This window comes from Carassius carassius, chromosome 3 (assembly GCF_963082965.1).
Source record: "Carassius carassius chromosome 3, fCarCar2.1, whole genome shotgun sequence".
Lineage (NCBI taxonomy): Eukaryota > Metazoa > Chordata > Actinopteri > Cypriniformes > Cyprinidae > Carassius > Carassius carassius.
The window spans coordinates 39,323,985-39,343,240 of record NC_081757.1 but is presented as its reverse complement, the minus strand read 5'-3'; the positions used below and the strand labels follow the sequence as shown (position 1 = coordinate 39,343,240).

At 35.1% G+C, this 19,256-nt stretch overlaps 1 protein-coding gene across 1 annotated transcript; it reads right to left on the bottom strand.

The window, feature by feature from the left end:
• Positions 1 to 10,994: 10,994 nt before the first annotated feature.
• lyve1a (lymphatic vessel endothelial hyaluronic receptor 1a) lies at positions 10,995 to 16,248 on the bottom strand. The gene is made up of 6 exons (XM_059523645.1): positions 16,082 to 16,248; positions 15,728 to 15,890; positions 15,508 to 15,647; positions 14,130 to 14,375; positions 11,467 to 11,545; positions 10,995 to 11,338 (listed from the first exon to the last, which is right to left on the bottom strand). Exons 1-6 carry the CDS (start codon positions 16,230 to 16,232, stop codon positions 11,173 to 11,175), a joined length of 945 nt encoding a protein of 314 aa, XP_059379628.1. The 5' UTR covers positions 16,233 to 16,248; the 3' UTR covers positions 10,995 to 11,172.
• Between the last annotated feature and the right edge of the window lie 3,008 nt (positions 16,249 to 19,256).

Genomic DNA, 19,256 nt, shown 5'->3' with positions numbered 1-19,256 from the left:
GAATATGGAGCAGTAAGTGTTTATCTTAAAATATTACTAACAATAAGAAGTAATTCTGAAACCCTATTCAGACAGTAATTGTTTCTCAAGGGGACTCAATGTATTTTCAACATTTGCTGGGGATATTGCCATCCAATTCCAAAATGTTCCCAGATGAATAACCCTGAATCATTTTTCTTTTTTTTTTTTTTTTGACAAACACCAAGGTAATCCACATTTTTATACACGAGGGGATAAATCCAAAAGTAATTTTATAAATCCCTTTCGACCAATGCCAACCACTGCAGGGCTGCCAACTTTTGAGTTCATCTTAGAGTGAGATTTTGGGGGTGGGGCTTTGTCAGGGGGGAGGGGCTTATGCAGGGGCGTGGCTTGGTGTGGAAAAAAAATACAAACACAAAATCCTTGCATTAGCAGAAGTGTATTAAGTATATATTGATTGTCAAAGTATTTGGTATATGTACAGAATTTCTTGGGAGATTAACATTTAATTTTCACAAACATTTTACAGAAATAGGATTAACATCCATACTGACACCACCACCAGTCAAATATCTGAACTTGATTGATGAGTTGTGATTGATATAAATAAAATCTTTTTAATAAGGCATGTCCTTGACTTGACATTCTGTTCTTAGAAAACAATAATTAACATTAACTAGGCAGTAGGCATGTCAAGATATTTGTCATCTGGAAATGCTTTTGTACTGTTTTGTTATGATAAAGTTATGTAAAATAAGTGCTCAGTGCTGCAAAACAAACAAATCTGCTAATGCTAACTTAATCCTATATAAACTATATAACAGCATATGCCTATTTGTTAATAGTCTAAACTGGACGGAGACACGGAGCACCCTGTAAGTCACTGACCTGCCTGCGTTTAGAGCCCTGCGCGGGACTGTTTTCTTAAACCCGCACCCGCACGCTCCCGCTGTATGTATGACTAGGCCCGCCCCTAGGATGATTTTCAGTGTGTAATCTACTATAAATTTAAATGCAGAATGTAAATTCGTAATAGTTTAAGAAGTGGGGGAAAAAATAAATAAAAATGCAGCACATGCTGCAGCCACCAAAAAAGATCGCAGATTGGCAGCACCGTCCTTCCCCCGTCGCCCTCCCCCGTCCAAACACAGAAGCTGTGTCTCATTTAGAAGGCTGCGCCCTCCGAAGGTTGCATTCAAAGGCTGCATACGTCATCGAGGTTGTCTCATTTCAGAAAAGCAAGTAGCACACTCCAAATGCGTCCTTCGAATGCGACCTTTTTTCACAGGAATTCGAAGGATACATGAGGTGTATGCTTCGCTGCTACAGATAACCCACAATTCTTTGCGTCGCCATAAATAACCGTTGTTTATTTGAAAAAATGGCGGCAGCAGATCTTTTTTTTTTTTTTTTTTTTTTTCAACAAACTCATATACAAACAATATGGCTTACATTCTTTTCAACATTCCAAAGGAGCAGGTGCAACAACAACAAAACACACACACAAAAAATAAAATAAAATAAAATAAATAAATAAATAAATAAAATTAATTGAATTAAAATAAATAATAAAATAAAAATTACAGCTAGGGCTTTGATCGCAAAGTATATTTTTCAATTAAATTAAGAAGTTTCATTGCTTGTTTACTTTTCATTATGTTAAGGGCTTTGGTGAAAGAAAGAAACTCGTTATGAAATACATAGAACCTAGGTTTCACCTTCATATATTTACATTTGTGAATGTAAAATTTTGCAAGAATAATTATATTATTTACCAGGAAGTCCCATTCATTATTGTCCAATACAACTCCATAAACAATGTCATTCTGAGAAAAAGGTTCAGTACGGATCTTTGTGTGCAGCCAGTCATGGATATCAGTCCACAGACCTTCAGAGTGCATACATTGAAAAAATAAATGAACAGAAGTTTCAATATCATCACAGAATACACAATTGTTCGTTTCAAAACCACACCTCTGTCGTAATAATTCACCAGATGGATACACACCGTTTAAAACCTTGAAATGGATTTCTTTCGCTTTTGGATTTATGGGAAATTTTAAGTATTTAGAGCGTAATGAATATATAGTATCTTTGGTGAAGATGTGTTTAATTGAGTTTCGAAAAGACAATAAAGGGTGTGTAATATCATCAAGCATCTTTCTAATCATTTTATTAGGAATTTTCATACTCTTGAAATCACAATTTCCAACTAATAGATGTGGAAGATAAGGGGAAATTTGAGTTGAGTTCAAAACAATCTCTTGAATCAAATTTAATGTAGGAATGGGAATGGCTCTCATTATGGAAGCGAAGGAATTGCGATCAACTAAAAAATCATATTTAAGACAAAAATTTTCGTATGTCATCACACTCCCATTTGCATCAGTCAAATGAATCAAGGACCAAATACCTTTATCCATCCAATGATTTGTTTTTAACTGTAATGTATCTGTTGTTCCAAATCGGCGTGTTATGCGGGGTGAAATTATGGTTGTACAAAAGTTTCCAATATAAAAGGACTTGCTGATGAAATAGGGATAATTTCGCTGGGGATATGATACCAAAAGCTCTTATTGTTAAGGAAAGATTTTAACCAGTTAATTTTCAGTGTTCCGTTAATAAAATCAAAATCAATAGCCTGTAGGCCTCCTTTCTTTGTATTCTTTGGTCATTTCTGTTTCGGCGGCAGATCTACACACAGGCAGAGATGTGGTGTTTAAATGTAAGTATTTTAAAGTTCTTCATTTTTAAAAAATTGAATTACAAGTGTGGTCAACATGATTACAAGTAAAAACTTTTTTTTAAGTTACTTTCCAAATTTAGAAATTATTTTCCTAATATTTTTTTCTTTAACAAGTGTGAGAGCGCAACGACGCTATGTGTTGGCATAGCAACGTGATACTTCCTGTTTCCTTTTCCTTCCATCCTACGAAGGCCTTCTCGTTTAATCCCAGGGTTAAGGACACTCCGTATACGCATCCTAGAGAGGATTCGACCTCCAGAGGATGCGACCTCCGGAGGACGTGGCCTTCTAGACACAGCTAGTGTGCACATACGTCTAGATGGTCTAGACTGGTTCGCATACGCATTTGTAGTGCGTTCTTTCACTGGAAATTTTGAATTATCACATTTTTCAAGATATGGGGCAGAAAATTTATAGACCTATATAGTTTATATAATTTCATATAGTTATTATCACACGAAGAGTTACATTTTTCTCTAAAAGTCAGCATAATTACAAGTGTGACATTGCTTTTATACAACAGTTCAAACAAAAATCATTCCAAACACAGCCACTGTTTTGCGTCTCTGAGCAACATGACAGTGATTTGTTCCTGAATAAATCAACCGTTTAAATGATTCGGTTCAATCGCAATGACTCACTTATTAACAGTGACTCACTGCCACCTACTGCTGGTTTTAATTTCATATTTACGGTACCTTCTTATTTTTTAAATAATTTCGAACATCAGTTTTCAATGTTTTATTTTTAAAATATCAGAACATTATTTATTAATTCATAACTGCAGGCTAAAGTTACCATGTCCCACAGAGCTGCATTAAACAGTGTGTAAAAACATCTCAATGGCACTTCAGATGCAGCTTCTGTTTTCTCTGCATTGCAAAGATCCTTTTTGTTGATACTGATTGCATTTGCTTGGTAACAGCCCAAATGCAAGTATTTGACCTAAAAGATGGTGCACACTTCTAGAAAAAATGGCGTAAAGGTAAAAAAAAAAAATTCAGGAGTCATCTGTCAGCACAATTAGAAATAAGATATCAGCACAGTTAAAGTGACATTATTGTCTATTTATCGTTATCGATAAAATCCCAGAAATACCAGGGATACCATTTTTTTGTCAATATTGGAAACCCTTAATTATTTTCTCTTTATTTTGGTGTGCCACCCCAAGATTTACTTTGGCCTCATCTGGCCACCCCTGTTAAAATTTTCTGGGGGCGCCACTGGTCCCCAAACCCAATGCAGTCCTCTACCTGCATCTAGTGATGGGAAGTTCGGCTCTTTTCAGAGAGCCGGCTCTTTTGGCTCAGCTCCCAAAGAAGAGCCGGCTCTTTCGACTCCTGAATGGCTCTTAATTTAGGATTTTTCGTAGGCCTTTGTTTTGCCATAACTTTGCCAAAATTAATGGTTTGTGTGTTGATAACCCTTTCATATGCAGTGCATGATTATCCTTATAATTGCCTAATTTTGTGCACTTATTTTGTTACAAAACCATTCTTTTGTTTAATATTTTAATCAAACATTTTATTGCACAAATTAACAACAAAATCGGAAATAAATCCACAGAACTAGAACCAAACTCAAGCAAACAGTATTAATGTCCTCAGTGAAGATTGGCATTCAAAAAAATCCGATGCCTCAGCTTTGATGGACTGATCCTATTTCTTCTTTTTGTGATTATCTGCCCTGTTTTTGAGAAGATTCTCTCTGAAGGAGCCGATGTTGCCACAATACACAGTCACGACTCGTTAACTTGCAGTGGAGTGCCGTTTCGCTTCATCCCCTCTATGTTTTAACCAGAGGTGGAAAGAGTACAAAAATATTCTACTCAAGTAAAAGTACCATTACATTAATGAAATTTTACTTAAGTACAAGTAAAAGTACCAGTCTAAAAATCTACTCAAGTAAAAGTAAAAAGTATTTAAAATTTTAAAATTTACTCAGAGTAAAAATTACTTAGTTACATTTTAACAGTGGGAGGGAGTCAAAAATGGGACAGGCCAAGGGTGTCAAACTCAGTTCCTGGAGGGCCACAGTCCTGCAGTTTAGATTTAACCATAATTAAACACACCTGATCCAGCTAATCTAATCATTTAGGTTTATTTGAAAACTACATGATATGTGTGCTGGAGCAGGGTTAGAACTAAACTCTGCAGGGCTATGGCCCTCCAGGAACTGAGTCTGACACCCCTGGGATAGGTCTATTAATCTCAAACTAGTTGCTTTTAATTAAAGGAATCAGTTATTTAGAATAATAAAACATTTGGGCTGTTACCAGGCAAATCAGTATCAACAAACTCATCTTTTAATGCAGAGGAAATGCAGAAGATTCATTGGAAGTGGCATTTAGATGTATAGGACAAGAATGCATTTAACCTGCAGTTACAAATGCATGAATAATGTTTTGATATACAAGACATAAAATGTTGAATACTCATTTGAAATGATAAGAAATTAATTATTAAAAGAAAATCAAAAGATACTTTAAATGTGAAATTAAAATGGCCAGTATGTGTCAGCAAGTCACTGTTAATAAGTGAGTCATTGCGATTGAACCGAATCATTTAAACGGTTGATTTATTCAGGAACGAAACACTGTCACGTTGCTCAGAGACGCAAAACTGTGCTTTGGTGGCTGTGTTTGGAATTATTTTCTGTTGTAGAAATAGAGCTAAAAAAGGCAATATGGTGTCTAAAACGCAAGTCTCTTAATTAACTTGTTTACTGAACTGTTATATATATGTATGTATATATTCATGATGATTTTTGGTGGGAAAGACGACTTTCTTTGTGTGATTTTGATTTAATATATGAAATTTGAATAAATGAATTTTCTGCCCCTATATCTTCAATTTTGTGATCATTCTAAATGCATTTTAAGAGACTGAATCACACAGTGAAAGAACGCACTATAAATGCGCGCACACATCATTAAAACAAAAATTGATATTATCAAAGACGATATATAGGCTATAGCACACTCCTCACCACTGTCTTTTTGGCTAATTTGTGCAAAACCTCTTGCTAAAATGTCAAAGCTTCATTTTAACCACCAATGCAACGATGCAATTACTTAGCTTACCCTCTACATTCTTGCGAAGGGTTGATGTCTTGTCGAGATTTTATAAGCTGCTGGTCTTCCTAGGCAAGTACAGCTTACACTGCATAATAGAGCATACATATGGCCAGGGGTTCACTTCATTTCCTTCGAGTTCAACTTCAGAATATGACGGGGTTTCGTTTTCAGCGGTGTCTGCACCACTAACGCCTGTTTAGACCGTCTGCATCTTTCTTGTGATTTTAGCGCCAGTTTGCCCTCCTGCCCATTATTTACTGAAATAGTTTCCAGGGAGCGATTTATTTTTTTTATTATTATTATTTTTTTTTTTACTCAGTAATTCATGTGTTTTAAAATGTAGCGAAGTACAATACTTTAAACAAAATATACTTAAGTAAAAGTAAAATTACAGATTTAAAAAATTACTTAAAAAGTATTAGTACACAAAAAAGCTACTCAATTACAGTAACGCGAGTAAATGTAATTCGTTACTTTCCACCTCTGGTTTTAACATAATGGTATGAGCCCATATACTCACATCTGCTTGGCCGCGATGCGATTGCTGACCAATCAATACAAAGTTCTGCCTTTAGGTAAGCAGCCAAAGGAAAAAAACTGGGACCGGCTCTTCTGATTCACTACAAAGTATCGGCTCTCAGAGCCGCATCTTTTGCGCATGACCCATCACTACTGCGTTCACAATTCACAAGGTGCAGATGGGATGGAGAACGGCTTACTACACAGTTTATGGGAATAAATATTTCCCTCACAATTGTCCCGCAATTTTTTTTCCCTCACTGCTGCACGAGTCTGCGTGAGAATATGGGGGTGTGGCGTGAGAGCGTGAGAATTGGGTCGATTGCGTGAGTCTCACGCTGAATGCATGAGAGTTGGCAGCCTTGCACTGTAAAGTAACTGTTAGGCTTTGCTGTATTTGCATGCATTTTAAAGATGAAAACTTTTCAATGCTAAAATGCTAGAAAGTGTTTTCATGAACAATATTTCTTCACCACTCCTCTTCACCTGTTAAGAACAAAATGAGGAAAGACAAGAAAAGCACGTAATCATGTGAAATGTGTCATTATTATGGCAGCAACAGGTATGCATATAAAGTTAAAATAAATAGGCTAAACCTACCTCCAATCTAAGTTAGGAAGAAGCAATCATTTGGAACTATGTTTCCAAATAATATTTTTAAATATTCACACATTCACTTGTATGCCCAATAGGCCAACCTAGAAAATGCAAAACGTTTAATGTCTTTTCACATTCAATTAAGAATTACATCACCTAAATGATACCATATTTTTAATTCTAAATGATGACACACATTTCTATTGTAAAACATTTCTCAAATACTAACGTTACTTCCATTTTACCTCGGTCTCTTCAACTGACGCTTGATGAATTCACGCTGCCTGGAATTCGCGCTCTTTTTCTTTGAACAGTAAACCCCGCCTACTTGAATTTGATTGGCCATCTCGATCACATTGACTTGCGTTGCTAGACGGATGAGGCAGACCAGCTTCACAAACCAGCCAGATCAAATGTTTATCTTTTATAAATAAGAGGATGCATTAACTTATCGCTTCTAAAGAGAAAACCAACAGAAAACAATTTAAACCAACAGTGTGTCTATTTTCCTATTAAATAGGATATTTAAATAAATATTCCCTATTAATAAATTAAATGTGACCATGGACCGCAAAACCAGCCTTAATCCATTTTTGTAATTGAGATTTATACATCATCTGGAAGCTGAATAAATAAGCTTTCCATTGGATATTACTAACAAAAGTTTGTATATATTTACGGTTGGAAACTTACAAAATATCTTCATGGAACATGAATCATTACTTAATGATCTTAACTTAATACAGTAATGATTTTGGCATAAAAGAAAAATCAATAATTTTGACCTATACAATTTATTTTGTCTATTGCTAGAAATATGCTACTTATGACTGGTTTTGTGGTCCAGGGTCACAAATATTAATACAGTATAAAATAGCACTGAATTGAAGTGACTTAAAGCGGTGTTTCCTGGCCGAATCAGTTTTTGAGCGAATCAATTGAGTGAATGATTCAATTACACTCACACTTGTCACCACCCAGTGGTGTAGTGATGTTCCTTGCAAAAATCTCACAGAAAAAAATTCCCCAAAAATTAATGAACTGACTCATAAAAAATCATAAAATATTTGGGTTAACTAAATGTACTTAATGCATTTTAGGGTAGGCTAGACAATTTCCCCTAAGAAAATGCAAATACAAAAGCTTTTTTAATATATAATATGTGTATACAGATGCAGTAGATTGTACTACTGCAAGAGGGTTTAATGGAGGAGTACTCGATTGCAGCCCAACTGTGGAAGTTGAGCACATGTGACGTGTGTGAGATCAAACAGCGTCCTGCAGAGTGGCCTTTCCCATGAGGTGTTGCACATTCTCAGTTCATAACATTGGGTAAATATTTACTCTTTGCCATTTTCTTCAGGAGAAAAAGCATTTCCTTGCGGTCAATTACTTGAAAGATGGACCAGAAAGGGAATGACATTCGTTGGACAAATGTAGCCCAGATCCGCATGGCCTACAAGTCAAGTCAAGTCAGCTTTATTTATATAGCGCTTTAAACAAAATACATTGCGTCAAAGCAACTGAACAACATCAGTGTGTCAATAATGCAAAATGACAGTTAAAGGCAGTTCATCATTGAATTCAGTGATGTCATCTCTGTGCAGTTTAAATAGTGTCTGTGCATTTATTTGCAATCAAGTCAACGATATCGCTGTAAATGAAGTGACTCCAACCAAGCAAGCCAGAGGCGACGGCGGCAAGGAACCGAAACTCCATCGGTGACAGAATGGAGAAAAAACCTTGGGAGAAACCAGGCTCAGTTGGGGGGCCAGTTCTCCTCTGACCAGACGAAACCAGTCGTTCAATTCCAGGCTGCAGCAAAGTCAGATTGGCAGAAGAATCATCTGTTTCCTGTGGTCTTGTCCTGGTGGTCATCTGAGACAAGGTCTTTACAGGGGATCTGTATCTGTGGCTCTAGTTGTCCTGGTCTCCGCTGTCTTTCAGGGATGTAGAGGTGCTGATTCACCATCTGGTCTGGATACGTACTGGACACGAGACACTGTGTAATGAACTCAGCTTCCTATCAGAGGTGGTTGGGTCAAAGTAGCTGTCCAATGAGCCCTCTGTGCCCATATATGTATTATTGCTATTTTTAGAAACTGTAGGAATGAATGCACAGGAACCCAAATGTAATGTTGTTTATATCTAGTCTTGCTCAGCTTCTCAGATTTCTAATACCCCTCCTTCTCATAAACAGCATCATCTGCCTATGCAACGACTTGAAAAGGGTTTGGCATACTTTACATTACATTACATGGGCAGTGTCTCCCTCCTGTGGAGATTTGTGAGCTATATCCTCAAAACATTTATGTGCAGCAGAAATAGGCAGACATCAAGATGCTTCTCTGGCAAAGAAAAACATTCCGCCACTGATCAGCAGAACATGCAAAGAAAAACCCCTACAGGATTAGCTTCGATATACAGTACATCCTCCAAATGATTAAGTCAAAACTAATGTAGTAGACCTTGCTAGCTGCCATTTAGCTGCGGTAAATGTAGGTGTTGTGGTAGAGACAAGTTCAAGGTTTACTGTATAATAAATGACAAATATTCAGTCTATTGTAAATCATATTTAAACATGACATTTTGTAAACCTAGATGAGACCAAATTCATCAACAATAAGATCAAAGAAATGCAGAGGAAATGAGAAAAGACCCAGAGAGGTTCTGTATGCCGAGTATCTGCAGAGGGAAAAAGAACGTTACAAAAGTAGTGCAGATAAAGAGTGTCTCCCAGCTAACGAACAGAGAGAAAAATCTGAGAAGAAGGCTGCGGAGGAAAAATAAATAAAAGAAACCAGAGGGCAAAACACCAAAGTACTGCGTGCTCAAATCAACTTTAAAATATATTTTTTTAAACATGAAAAATACTTTGAGTTCTTTACAGTAAAACTACTATCTTTTACACACGCATCTCCTGATTTCTGTTTAGTTTACTGTTGTTCTGTACAGTAGCCTTTGATGTCATTACCGCAGCTCGCTATATTTTTGTAAATATCAATATTTACAAAACTGCACAAAATTTTATTTAAAATATTACATTTATATAGAAATTAAAAAAGAAAAAAAATGTATATGATGTACAGTACGTTATTGCAATGTTGCGGTAAGGACATTTTGTAAGAAGAGTTGAAATACATAAAAAATAAACATGTTGCATCAAGATTAAAATCATAACGACTTTTTTGCTGACCTTTTTATATGCATGACATACTGTACTATGATGGTTAAAATTCACAGGGGTTGATTTTTTTATTTGTTTATTTTGGAGAGTCAAAAGTGACCATAGTTGCAGAAACACCCATATAAAGGGTAGGCAATAGGCATGTATGTACTGTATGTGTTTATGTATATGTATATGTATATGTATATGTATATGTATATGTATGTGTATATGTATATGTATATGTATATGTATATGTATATGTATATGTATATGTACAGTACAGACCAAAAGTTTGGACACACCTTCTCATTCAAAGAGTTTTCTTTATTTTCATGACTATGAAAATTGTAGAGTCACACTGAAGGCATCAAGGGCTATTTGACCAAGAAGGAGAGTGATGGGGTGCTGCGCCAGATGACCTGGCCTCCACAGTCACCGGACCTGAACCCAATCGAGATGGTTTAGGGGTGAGTTGGACCGCAGACTGAAGGCAAAAGGGCCAACAAGTGCTAAGCATCTCTCGGGGAACTCCTTCAAGACTGTTGGAAGACCATTTCAGGTGACTACCTCTTGAAGCTCATCAAGAGAATGCCAAGAGTGTGCAAAGCAGTAATCAAAGCAAAAGGTGGCTACTTTGAAGAACCTAGAATATGACATATTTTCAGTTGTTTCACACTTTTTTGTTATGTATGTAATTCCATATATAATTCCACATGTGTTAATTCATAGTTTTGATGCCTTCAGTGTGAATCTACAATTTTCATAGTCATGAAAATAAAGAAAACTCTTTGAATGAGGTGTGTCCAAACTTTTGGTCTGTACTGTATATGTATATGTATATGTATATCTATATGTATATGTAAATGTATTTTTATCAAGCAACACTTGAATTGAATGTCCAGACATTTAGTAAAATCAGTAAAATATTTAATGTAATAAAATAATTATAAAAAAAACATGATAAAAAGCCAGCTTCCATATAAATAAAATAATCTGTGTCATTCTTCATTACAAAACTACAACATTGTGACACACAAACACTAGTCTCAGTCATCCCAAGATGTCTTGACAAATAGAGAAATGTCACTCCTTTTCTGCAGAACTGCTGTTGTTGTTTTCTTCCTCGTTCTCCTCCACATGCTCCTCCTGTGGTTTCTGCAGGTCTTTCTCACCACTGTGCTCCCAAACCTCCGTCTCGATATACTCCTTCTGCTGCTCGCTGTCACACTGCGTCCTGCAGGGTCTGTTCCTGTAGGGCACAAATTTCTATGATCAGCTTCATTAAAATTTCAGGTGAATTAAAATGTAAAAACTGAGTTCTCTGGAGTTTAACTTTATTTGTGAAAACAATTGGATAAACAGAGGAACATAACTCACGTTCTGACATAATAAAGTGCTAGAAAGACAGCAAGTATGACTGTGAAGGTGACTGTGATCAGTAAGGCAGCTGGAATAGCTGCAAATCACAAAAGAGAAAACAGTCAATAAAATCAAACAAATACTGCGGTTATATGCTCATGCTATGTCAAAAGGATGATCATACCCAGAGGTGGAAAGAGTACAAAAATATTCTACTCAAGTAAAAGTACCATTACATTAATGAAATTTTACTTAAGTACAAGTAAAAGTACCAGTCTAAAAAATCAACTCAAGTAAAAGTAAAAAGTAGCTCATTTAAAATTTACTCAGAGTAAAAATTACTTAGTTACATTTTAACAGTGGGAGGGAGTCAAAAATGGGACAGGCCAAGGGTGTCAAACTCAGTTCCTGGAGGGCCACAGTCCTGCACAGTTTAGATTTAACCCTAATTAAACACACCTGATCCAGCTAATCTAATCATTTAGGTTTATTTGAAAACTACATGATATGTGTGCTGGAGCAGGGTTAGAACTAAACTCTGCAGGGCTACGGCCCTCCAGGAACTGAGTTTGACACCCCTGGGATAGGTATATTAACCTCAAACTAGTTGTTTTTAATTAAAGGAATCAGTTATTTAGAATAATAAAACATTTGGGCTGTTACCAGGCAAATCATTATCAACAAACTCATCTTTTCAATACAGAGGAAATGCAAAAGCTTCATCGGACGTGGCATTTAGATGTATTTACACACTGTTTAGTGCAGGACAAGAATGCATTTAACCTGCAGTTACCAATGCATGAATAATGTTTTGATATGCCAGACATAAAATGTTGAATACTCATTTGAAATTATAAAAACTTAATTATAAAAAAAAAAAAAAATCAAAAGATACTTTAAATGTGAAATTAAAATGGCCAGTATGTGTCAGCAAGTCACTGTTAATAAGTGAGTCATTGCGATTGAACCAAATCATTTAAACGGTTGATTCATTCAGAAACGAAACACTGTCATGTTGCTCAGAGATGCAAAATTTTGCTTTGGTGGCTGTGTTTGGAATAAATTTTTGTTGTAGAAATAGAGCAAAAACCGGCAATATGGTGTCTAAAATGCAAGTCTCTTAGTTTGCTGTCCTGTTGTAAAAAAAAAAAAAAGAAATATATATATATATATATATATATATATATATATAAATATATATATATAAATATAAATATATATTTAATAAATATAAATATAAATATATATATATATATATATATCATTGGCGGCTGCTGGTCTTTCAAAGAGGGGAAGCTCATTTTCGGCCTACATTATAACCCTCTGATGGTCTTCATTTGTAATGACACTCGGGGTCTTTTTGACCCCAGACAATAACATTTCATTTTGTAATAGTAAAATATTTAAATTTTTTACAAATATAATTTTACTCTGTTCAATTATGTTTTTACTAAACTTTGTACAGTTTTTGGAGGATTTAAATCTTTTACATTTCTATAAATAAATAAATATTTATTTAAATAGGCTTTTTTTTTTTTACAAAAAAAGAAAAAAGCATTTCAGGTAAAATTCACTTCATAAAAGACCCAGATTTCTAACTTTCATACATGGGGATACCATGGATAATTTTATAAGGTTTAATGTAAGATTTTTGCCCATTTTTGGGGAAATTCAGTTTAAAAATTGTAATAAATCACTTTAACCACTAGATGGCTATAGTGTGTGTGTGTGTGTGTGTGTGTGTGTGCGCACATTTTCAATCTTAGTTACCAATTCAATTTTGTGGTGGTTCTGCATTTTACAAATATCAAGAAATATTGCCGCAGTTTGTCTTTCGAATACACTTGAGAAATCCGCGATCATGGGACTGAGCGTGAAACAGCTTCACCGACTTCTTATGGTGCAGACCGCTGTCAGTCAAAAGGAGATCGACAGATCCTCCAATCATCACGCGGAAGCCCAGTCTTCATTCACCTCCAGAGACGCTGAGCGTCCGTGGGCGGGACATAATCGCAGCATTTATCCAATGACCGTCTAGCTTCGGAGCACAGAAAAAAACTGTTCAAAGAAAGCCCCATTGAAGTCGCTCGGCTTCTTTAGGGAAATGCACTGTGACGCTGCGGGAATGTATGAGAAGAAAATCGAGTCAGCCGACTTGTAGCTGATTAACACAATACATAATACACAATAGTACATATTTGACCGTTGGTTTTTTTTTTTTACATTACGTGGGGTTGATGTCTTGTCGAGATTTTATAAACTGCTAGTTTGGTCTCCCTAGGCAAGCACAGCATACACAGCATAATAGAGTATAAATATGGGCAGGGGTTCACTTCATTTCCTTCAAGTTCAACTTCAGAATATGACGGGGTTTCGTTTTCAGCGGTGTCTGCACCACTAACGCCTGTTTTGTCCGTCTGCATCTGTCTTGTGATTTTAGCGCCAGTTTGCCCTCCTGCCCATTATTTACTGACATAGCTTCCAGGGAGCGATTTTTTTTACTCAGTAATTAATGTGTTTCAAAATGTAGCGAAGTACAATACTTCAAACTAAATATACTTAAGTAAAAGTAAAATTACAGATTAAAAAAAATACTTAAAAAAGTAGAAGTACACAAAAAAGCTACTCAATTACAGTAACGCGAGTAAATGTAATTCGTTACTTTCCACCTCTGATCATACCCTCAATCTGGGTTCCATTCATGGGCTGATGCTTCCCTTCATCATCAATGTCGTTAACCCAGGGACTGTGAGAAGATGAAGAAAAAGGAACAGAGGAAGATGATGGGGAAGTGAGTTTAGAAGATGGGCTTTTCCTCAGATGAACTCCAGTTTGAGCAATGGGAAAAACAGATGAATGTGTTGTGGTTGGCTTTCTTGTTGTCGTTTGGTGTGCGGCCATGGAAGCTTGGTTTTGTGCCTCAAAATCTGCAAACAGAACCGATTCAGGCTTATTACATAATGCCTTGATCAGGCATTTGCCAATTCATCCCACTCACTTCCTTCCACTTCACCACATCCCTGGCCCTCATAGGAAACCAATCTGTGATGATGTCACATCCAGAATTTCCTATTTCCTTGGCACACTAACAGTTTGTGCTGATTTGATGCCAGCTGACACACAAACTTGGAAAGGAGTTTATACACAAATGTGTATGAGGCTTGTTAATAATAAGTATGAATTTGCAATCAGTGGGACTCGTTCATTTTGATCATACATACACATATTTGTGCATAAAACCTGTGTATGAATCTTAATGACTTGCCAGTAAGTTTGCATTAAAATGTATTAAAAATTTGCTCTTAATTTTGAAACTGAAACCATATACATGCAAAAAATAAAAAACCTTTGTTGTAATTTATTAATACTTATAAATGAAATCATAAAATCTTGTGTGACACACAAAGATTATAAAACATGTATCAGAAGGTTTTCTTGTATTAATAACCGGAGTACTTTTTTACTATCATTTACTAAACACACACATGTGCATATATTTGTGTAGAATCTGTGTACTAATCTTAATGTTTTGTCATTAAATTTGCATAAAAATTCAATTGAAATTTTTAATTTGTTCTACAAGTAAGCACCAACTGAAACCACATGTACACTAAAATCACAAACTCAGTGGCTTTAGAAGCTAGACGTTTTCACAAGACAATTTTTAAGAACACATATTGCTAGCAACAGAATAACTGTGAGTGACTTTCACAAAAGTAGTAATTATTTATGATCAATAATCAAATAAAAATGACAACTTATGAAAGGTCTTGTTTTAAGTGGTTGGTAAAAAAGCATGCTTTGCATGGTGATCTTGATGCGAATACACTTAGGAGAATGTGAAGAAATGGTGTAGGTTGTATGGTAATCCCATATATGGAAATGTTTTATGCAAATTAATGTTTTATGCAAATTGCTATCACATGCATGTAGTCTCACATAGAATATGACATATTCATTTATCTTATATAAAGCTTAACAAATAACTCATGTGCATTTGTGAATCCAATCATGGATATGCAACCAGAGTGTGTAAAATTATCAAGCGAAATATTTTACCTGTTAAATTGAAGCAGAAGACATCAAACTCTTTACTGGGGTCTGCACGCCACACAACAACCCCAGTCCCGCCATTGCCACAGTTCGATTTGACCTGAACTCGGGGAACAACAACTATTTGCTCATCTACCCACCCGAACCTGAGATTCAAAAGGAAAAATGTTGATCATTTTTTTCACTTACAGTTTAAATGATTTTTAAATGATGACATTGTTTTTACCTGCATGTCTCCAGACCGTGCTTCTGGGCCTCTGCTACCTGTGCTTTGCTTGCAATAGTCAAACCTAGATGCTCACAAAGATCTCTGGCTGCTGATGCACTTAAGGCGTATGTGTTTCCGATGGAAGCCTCAAACACACCGGAGATGGCTCGTTTAGGGTTCACTGTTCATCAGAGGAAGAAAACAGAAATAGAATTTCATTAGTTCTGTATAACACACTGTTAAAGGTGAGTCAGATATTTTAGTCACATTTTTAGTACTTATTATTAAGCAGCCAAACATTCTAATTCATTTCTAAAAAGTCATATAGATCCACAGATGTTAAAGATAAATAAATGCCCATGATGGACCTACCTTTTACTGACTGGATGTCAAAAGTTAGGCTAGACATGAATAAACTACTGAAAAGCAGCAGCATCATCATCATCATCCTCATCCAGACTCTTGCCATGGTGAATTCTGCTTTCTTTGAGCCTCTGAGCAAAGTGTGATCGGTGATGTGCATCTGAGTGCCAAGTGGAGAGGTTATAGGGAGGCTAAACTCCCCAGGGGTGCGGCCCGTGCGTAGAGGGGCGGTTATTGCATTAATGACCTGTACAAAGTGTCATTACCAAGCTGTCGCAGTGGGGAAGAGGAAACAGGAGGTGTGCTGGCATCTCCGATGAGGGACCGTGCTCTTCAGGAGTCTGGTTCAGGCCAAGGCGAGAATGTTTTCACCATGAAAACACCGGTGATGACAGAGGACCTGCTGACGCACTGCACCACACAATCAACCTTTCCATCCTTTGTGTCATAGCAAGCATAGGAGCATAGAAATCCATAACCTATGGCAGGAAATCCAGAAGCCAGAGGAAATTTCCAGGTTCTTTTCTAAGTTCCTGAAACAAGTTAATTTCCCACACGTAAAAAAAAAATGTTTTGGTAAATCATAATAAGTCCTAATTATGATCGAATTTAAATTATGACATAAAGAGTCACAATTATGAGATGATCACAAGGGAAGTTCATTTCCAGCATATAAGAAAAAATAATTCTTTGGTAAATCATAATTATGTCGAACAATAATGAGATAAAAATGTCATTATTTGTTATTATGACTTAACCCAAATAAAATAAACTGATCATATCACCATCAAAGGCCAATTCCCCCATATAAGAAAAAATCATGCTTTGAGACATAAGTCATTTTGATAAAATTTGAAATGATAAGTTAAAAAGTTAAAATAATGACAAAACGTTGAAATTATGATTGTATTGAACTTTATGGAGACACATTTTCTCCACCAAAAGATTAATAAATAAAAATAAAATCATTACTTTTTAAATGACATAAATCAGAATCATGACGTGAAAGAAATTATGAGATTAAATGAAAAGCCAATTACGACATTAAAAAAACAAAATTGAGATGCAAAGTCAAAATGATAATCATATTTATCAAATTATAGGATAAAATATAATACTTGAGAGAAACTAGTGTAAATGATGTTCATAGTTTCTGCTCATAGTATACATACACTTATTACGTAATCCATCTGTATAGTATGTTCACCTATCGTGCTGATAGTATTTTAAAATCTGTAAATTATGTCCATAGCCTTATCTGTATATTTATTGTACATTTGTCACAGATCGTTAGACACTGTATATCCTGTACTTACTGCTTGTTGCACTACTGGTTAGATGCTAACTGCATTGCCTTGTTCCTTACATGTGCATTAAAGTTGAATCTAATCTAATCTAAGTCTTAATTATGAGATATAATTGTGAGATCAAAGTAAAAAATTATCAAATAAAAGGTCAAGACAAAATCATTACTTTTGACAAGTACGAAGTTTTATCTCATAATTTTGAATTTTGTTTTATAACTCTGAGTTAGTATCTCATAACTGTAACTTTTTATGTCAGTTATGTTGGGAGAAATTCTACTTTATCTTATGTGGGGGAAACAGGCTTTAATAGATCACAGATAGTAAGACTATAAGAGCAGCTCAAATAATTTGGTCTTGGAAGAAACTGATGAGAACTATTTGAGTTCATTTTGAAATCTCTGACTTCTTACTCTGATACAATGGCAAAGTATGAGATATTGAGACACTAGAGATTGAAGAAGCAGGAGACAAGCTATGTCTATACGAAAAACAAACACAATTAAAGATATTGTAGTTCATTTAATCCAGTTCACTAAAACAAATAATTAAGCATGGAATATTTGCTGTAAATATTAATGTCTGTGTAAATTCTTATTTGTATTGTTGTTACATCAGACATATTCCGATAACATAATTTATTTAAAATTCTTTGATTTAAAACCAATTAAATATATATTTACAGGTTAAGTGACAGAACACTTTTAGTAATTTATGGTATTTTCAGTGACTTTTTATTTAATGTGACATTCATCTTTTTTCAGCAGGGAGTTTGTGGGAAAGCAGGTCTATGATTACTGTCAAGTTGGATTGATTCCCTGTTGTTTATGAAGATTACTAGAAAGATGATGTGCTCTGATCTCCGGGACTTCTTGGGTTGTTTGTTCGGCTTTGGTCTCTTAAATGGACAATTTCCTCCTGTTCCCTTGTGCTTTCTTATTAACAGGCTGATGTCCATCTAACTTCCTGTGACAGAACGCAGACACAGCTCTATCCCACTTCCGGCAAAACATTTCTCAAAAAAATACACACACACAGACACACAATCATCATCTCAATACCAGGAAGACACTTTGAAAAAATGAGCACATTTTTGTGGAAAGTACATTTTATTAGAGTAATATTGGTTGATGTTGTGTCAAGTGCATGACTGTAATGACCATATTTTGAAATATATGAAACTTCAAGAACATTTTGTCCCAATAATCAGAAAATAATATATTTTTTTACGTATATATATATATATATATATATATATAGTACAGACCAAAAGTTTGGACACACCTTCTCATTCAAAGAGTTTTCTTTATTTTCATGACTATGAAAATTGTAGATTCAGACTGAAGGCATCAAAACTATGAATTAACACATGTGGAATTATATACATAACAAAAAAGTGTGAAACAACTGAAAATATGTCATATTGTAGGTTATTAAAATAAAGAACACTCTTTGAATGAGAAGGTGTGTCCAAACTTTTGGTCTGTACTGTATATATATATATATTTGGGGAAAGTAATCCATATATATATATACTGTATATAAACGTATATACTACTGCAGTGTGACATTTAATTGCCTATTATTGACATTATTTTAATTTGTTACATTGTTTGTTGATTTGTTGGGTTCCCCAATAAAAAATATTTAATCACATAATTAATTCTCATTAGCAAAACCTGAATTTTCTTTCATTACTGAGAAAAAAAAAAGTTTAATTGTTTAATGTTATAACTTTTTTTTTTATTCATACAATAATGGTACCATTTATTGAACTCTTTATTACAGAAATATGAATTTGCAGGGGAAAACGTATTTAAAAGTCCTAAAACTGACAAAGTTCAATGAGATATGTCAAAATTTAAAAGAAAAAGTTGGTA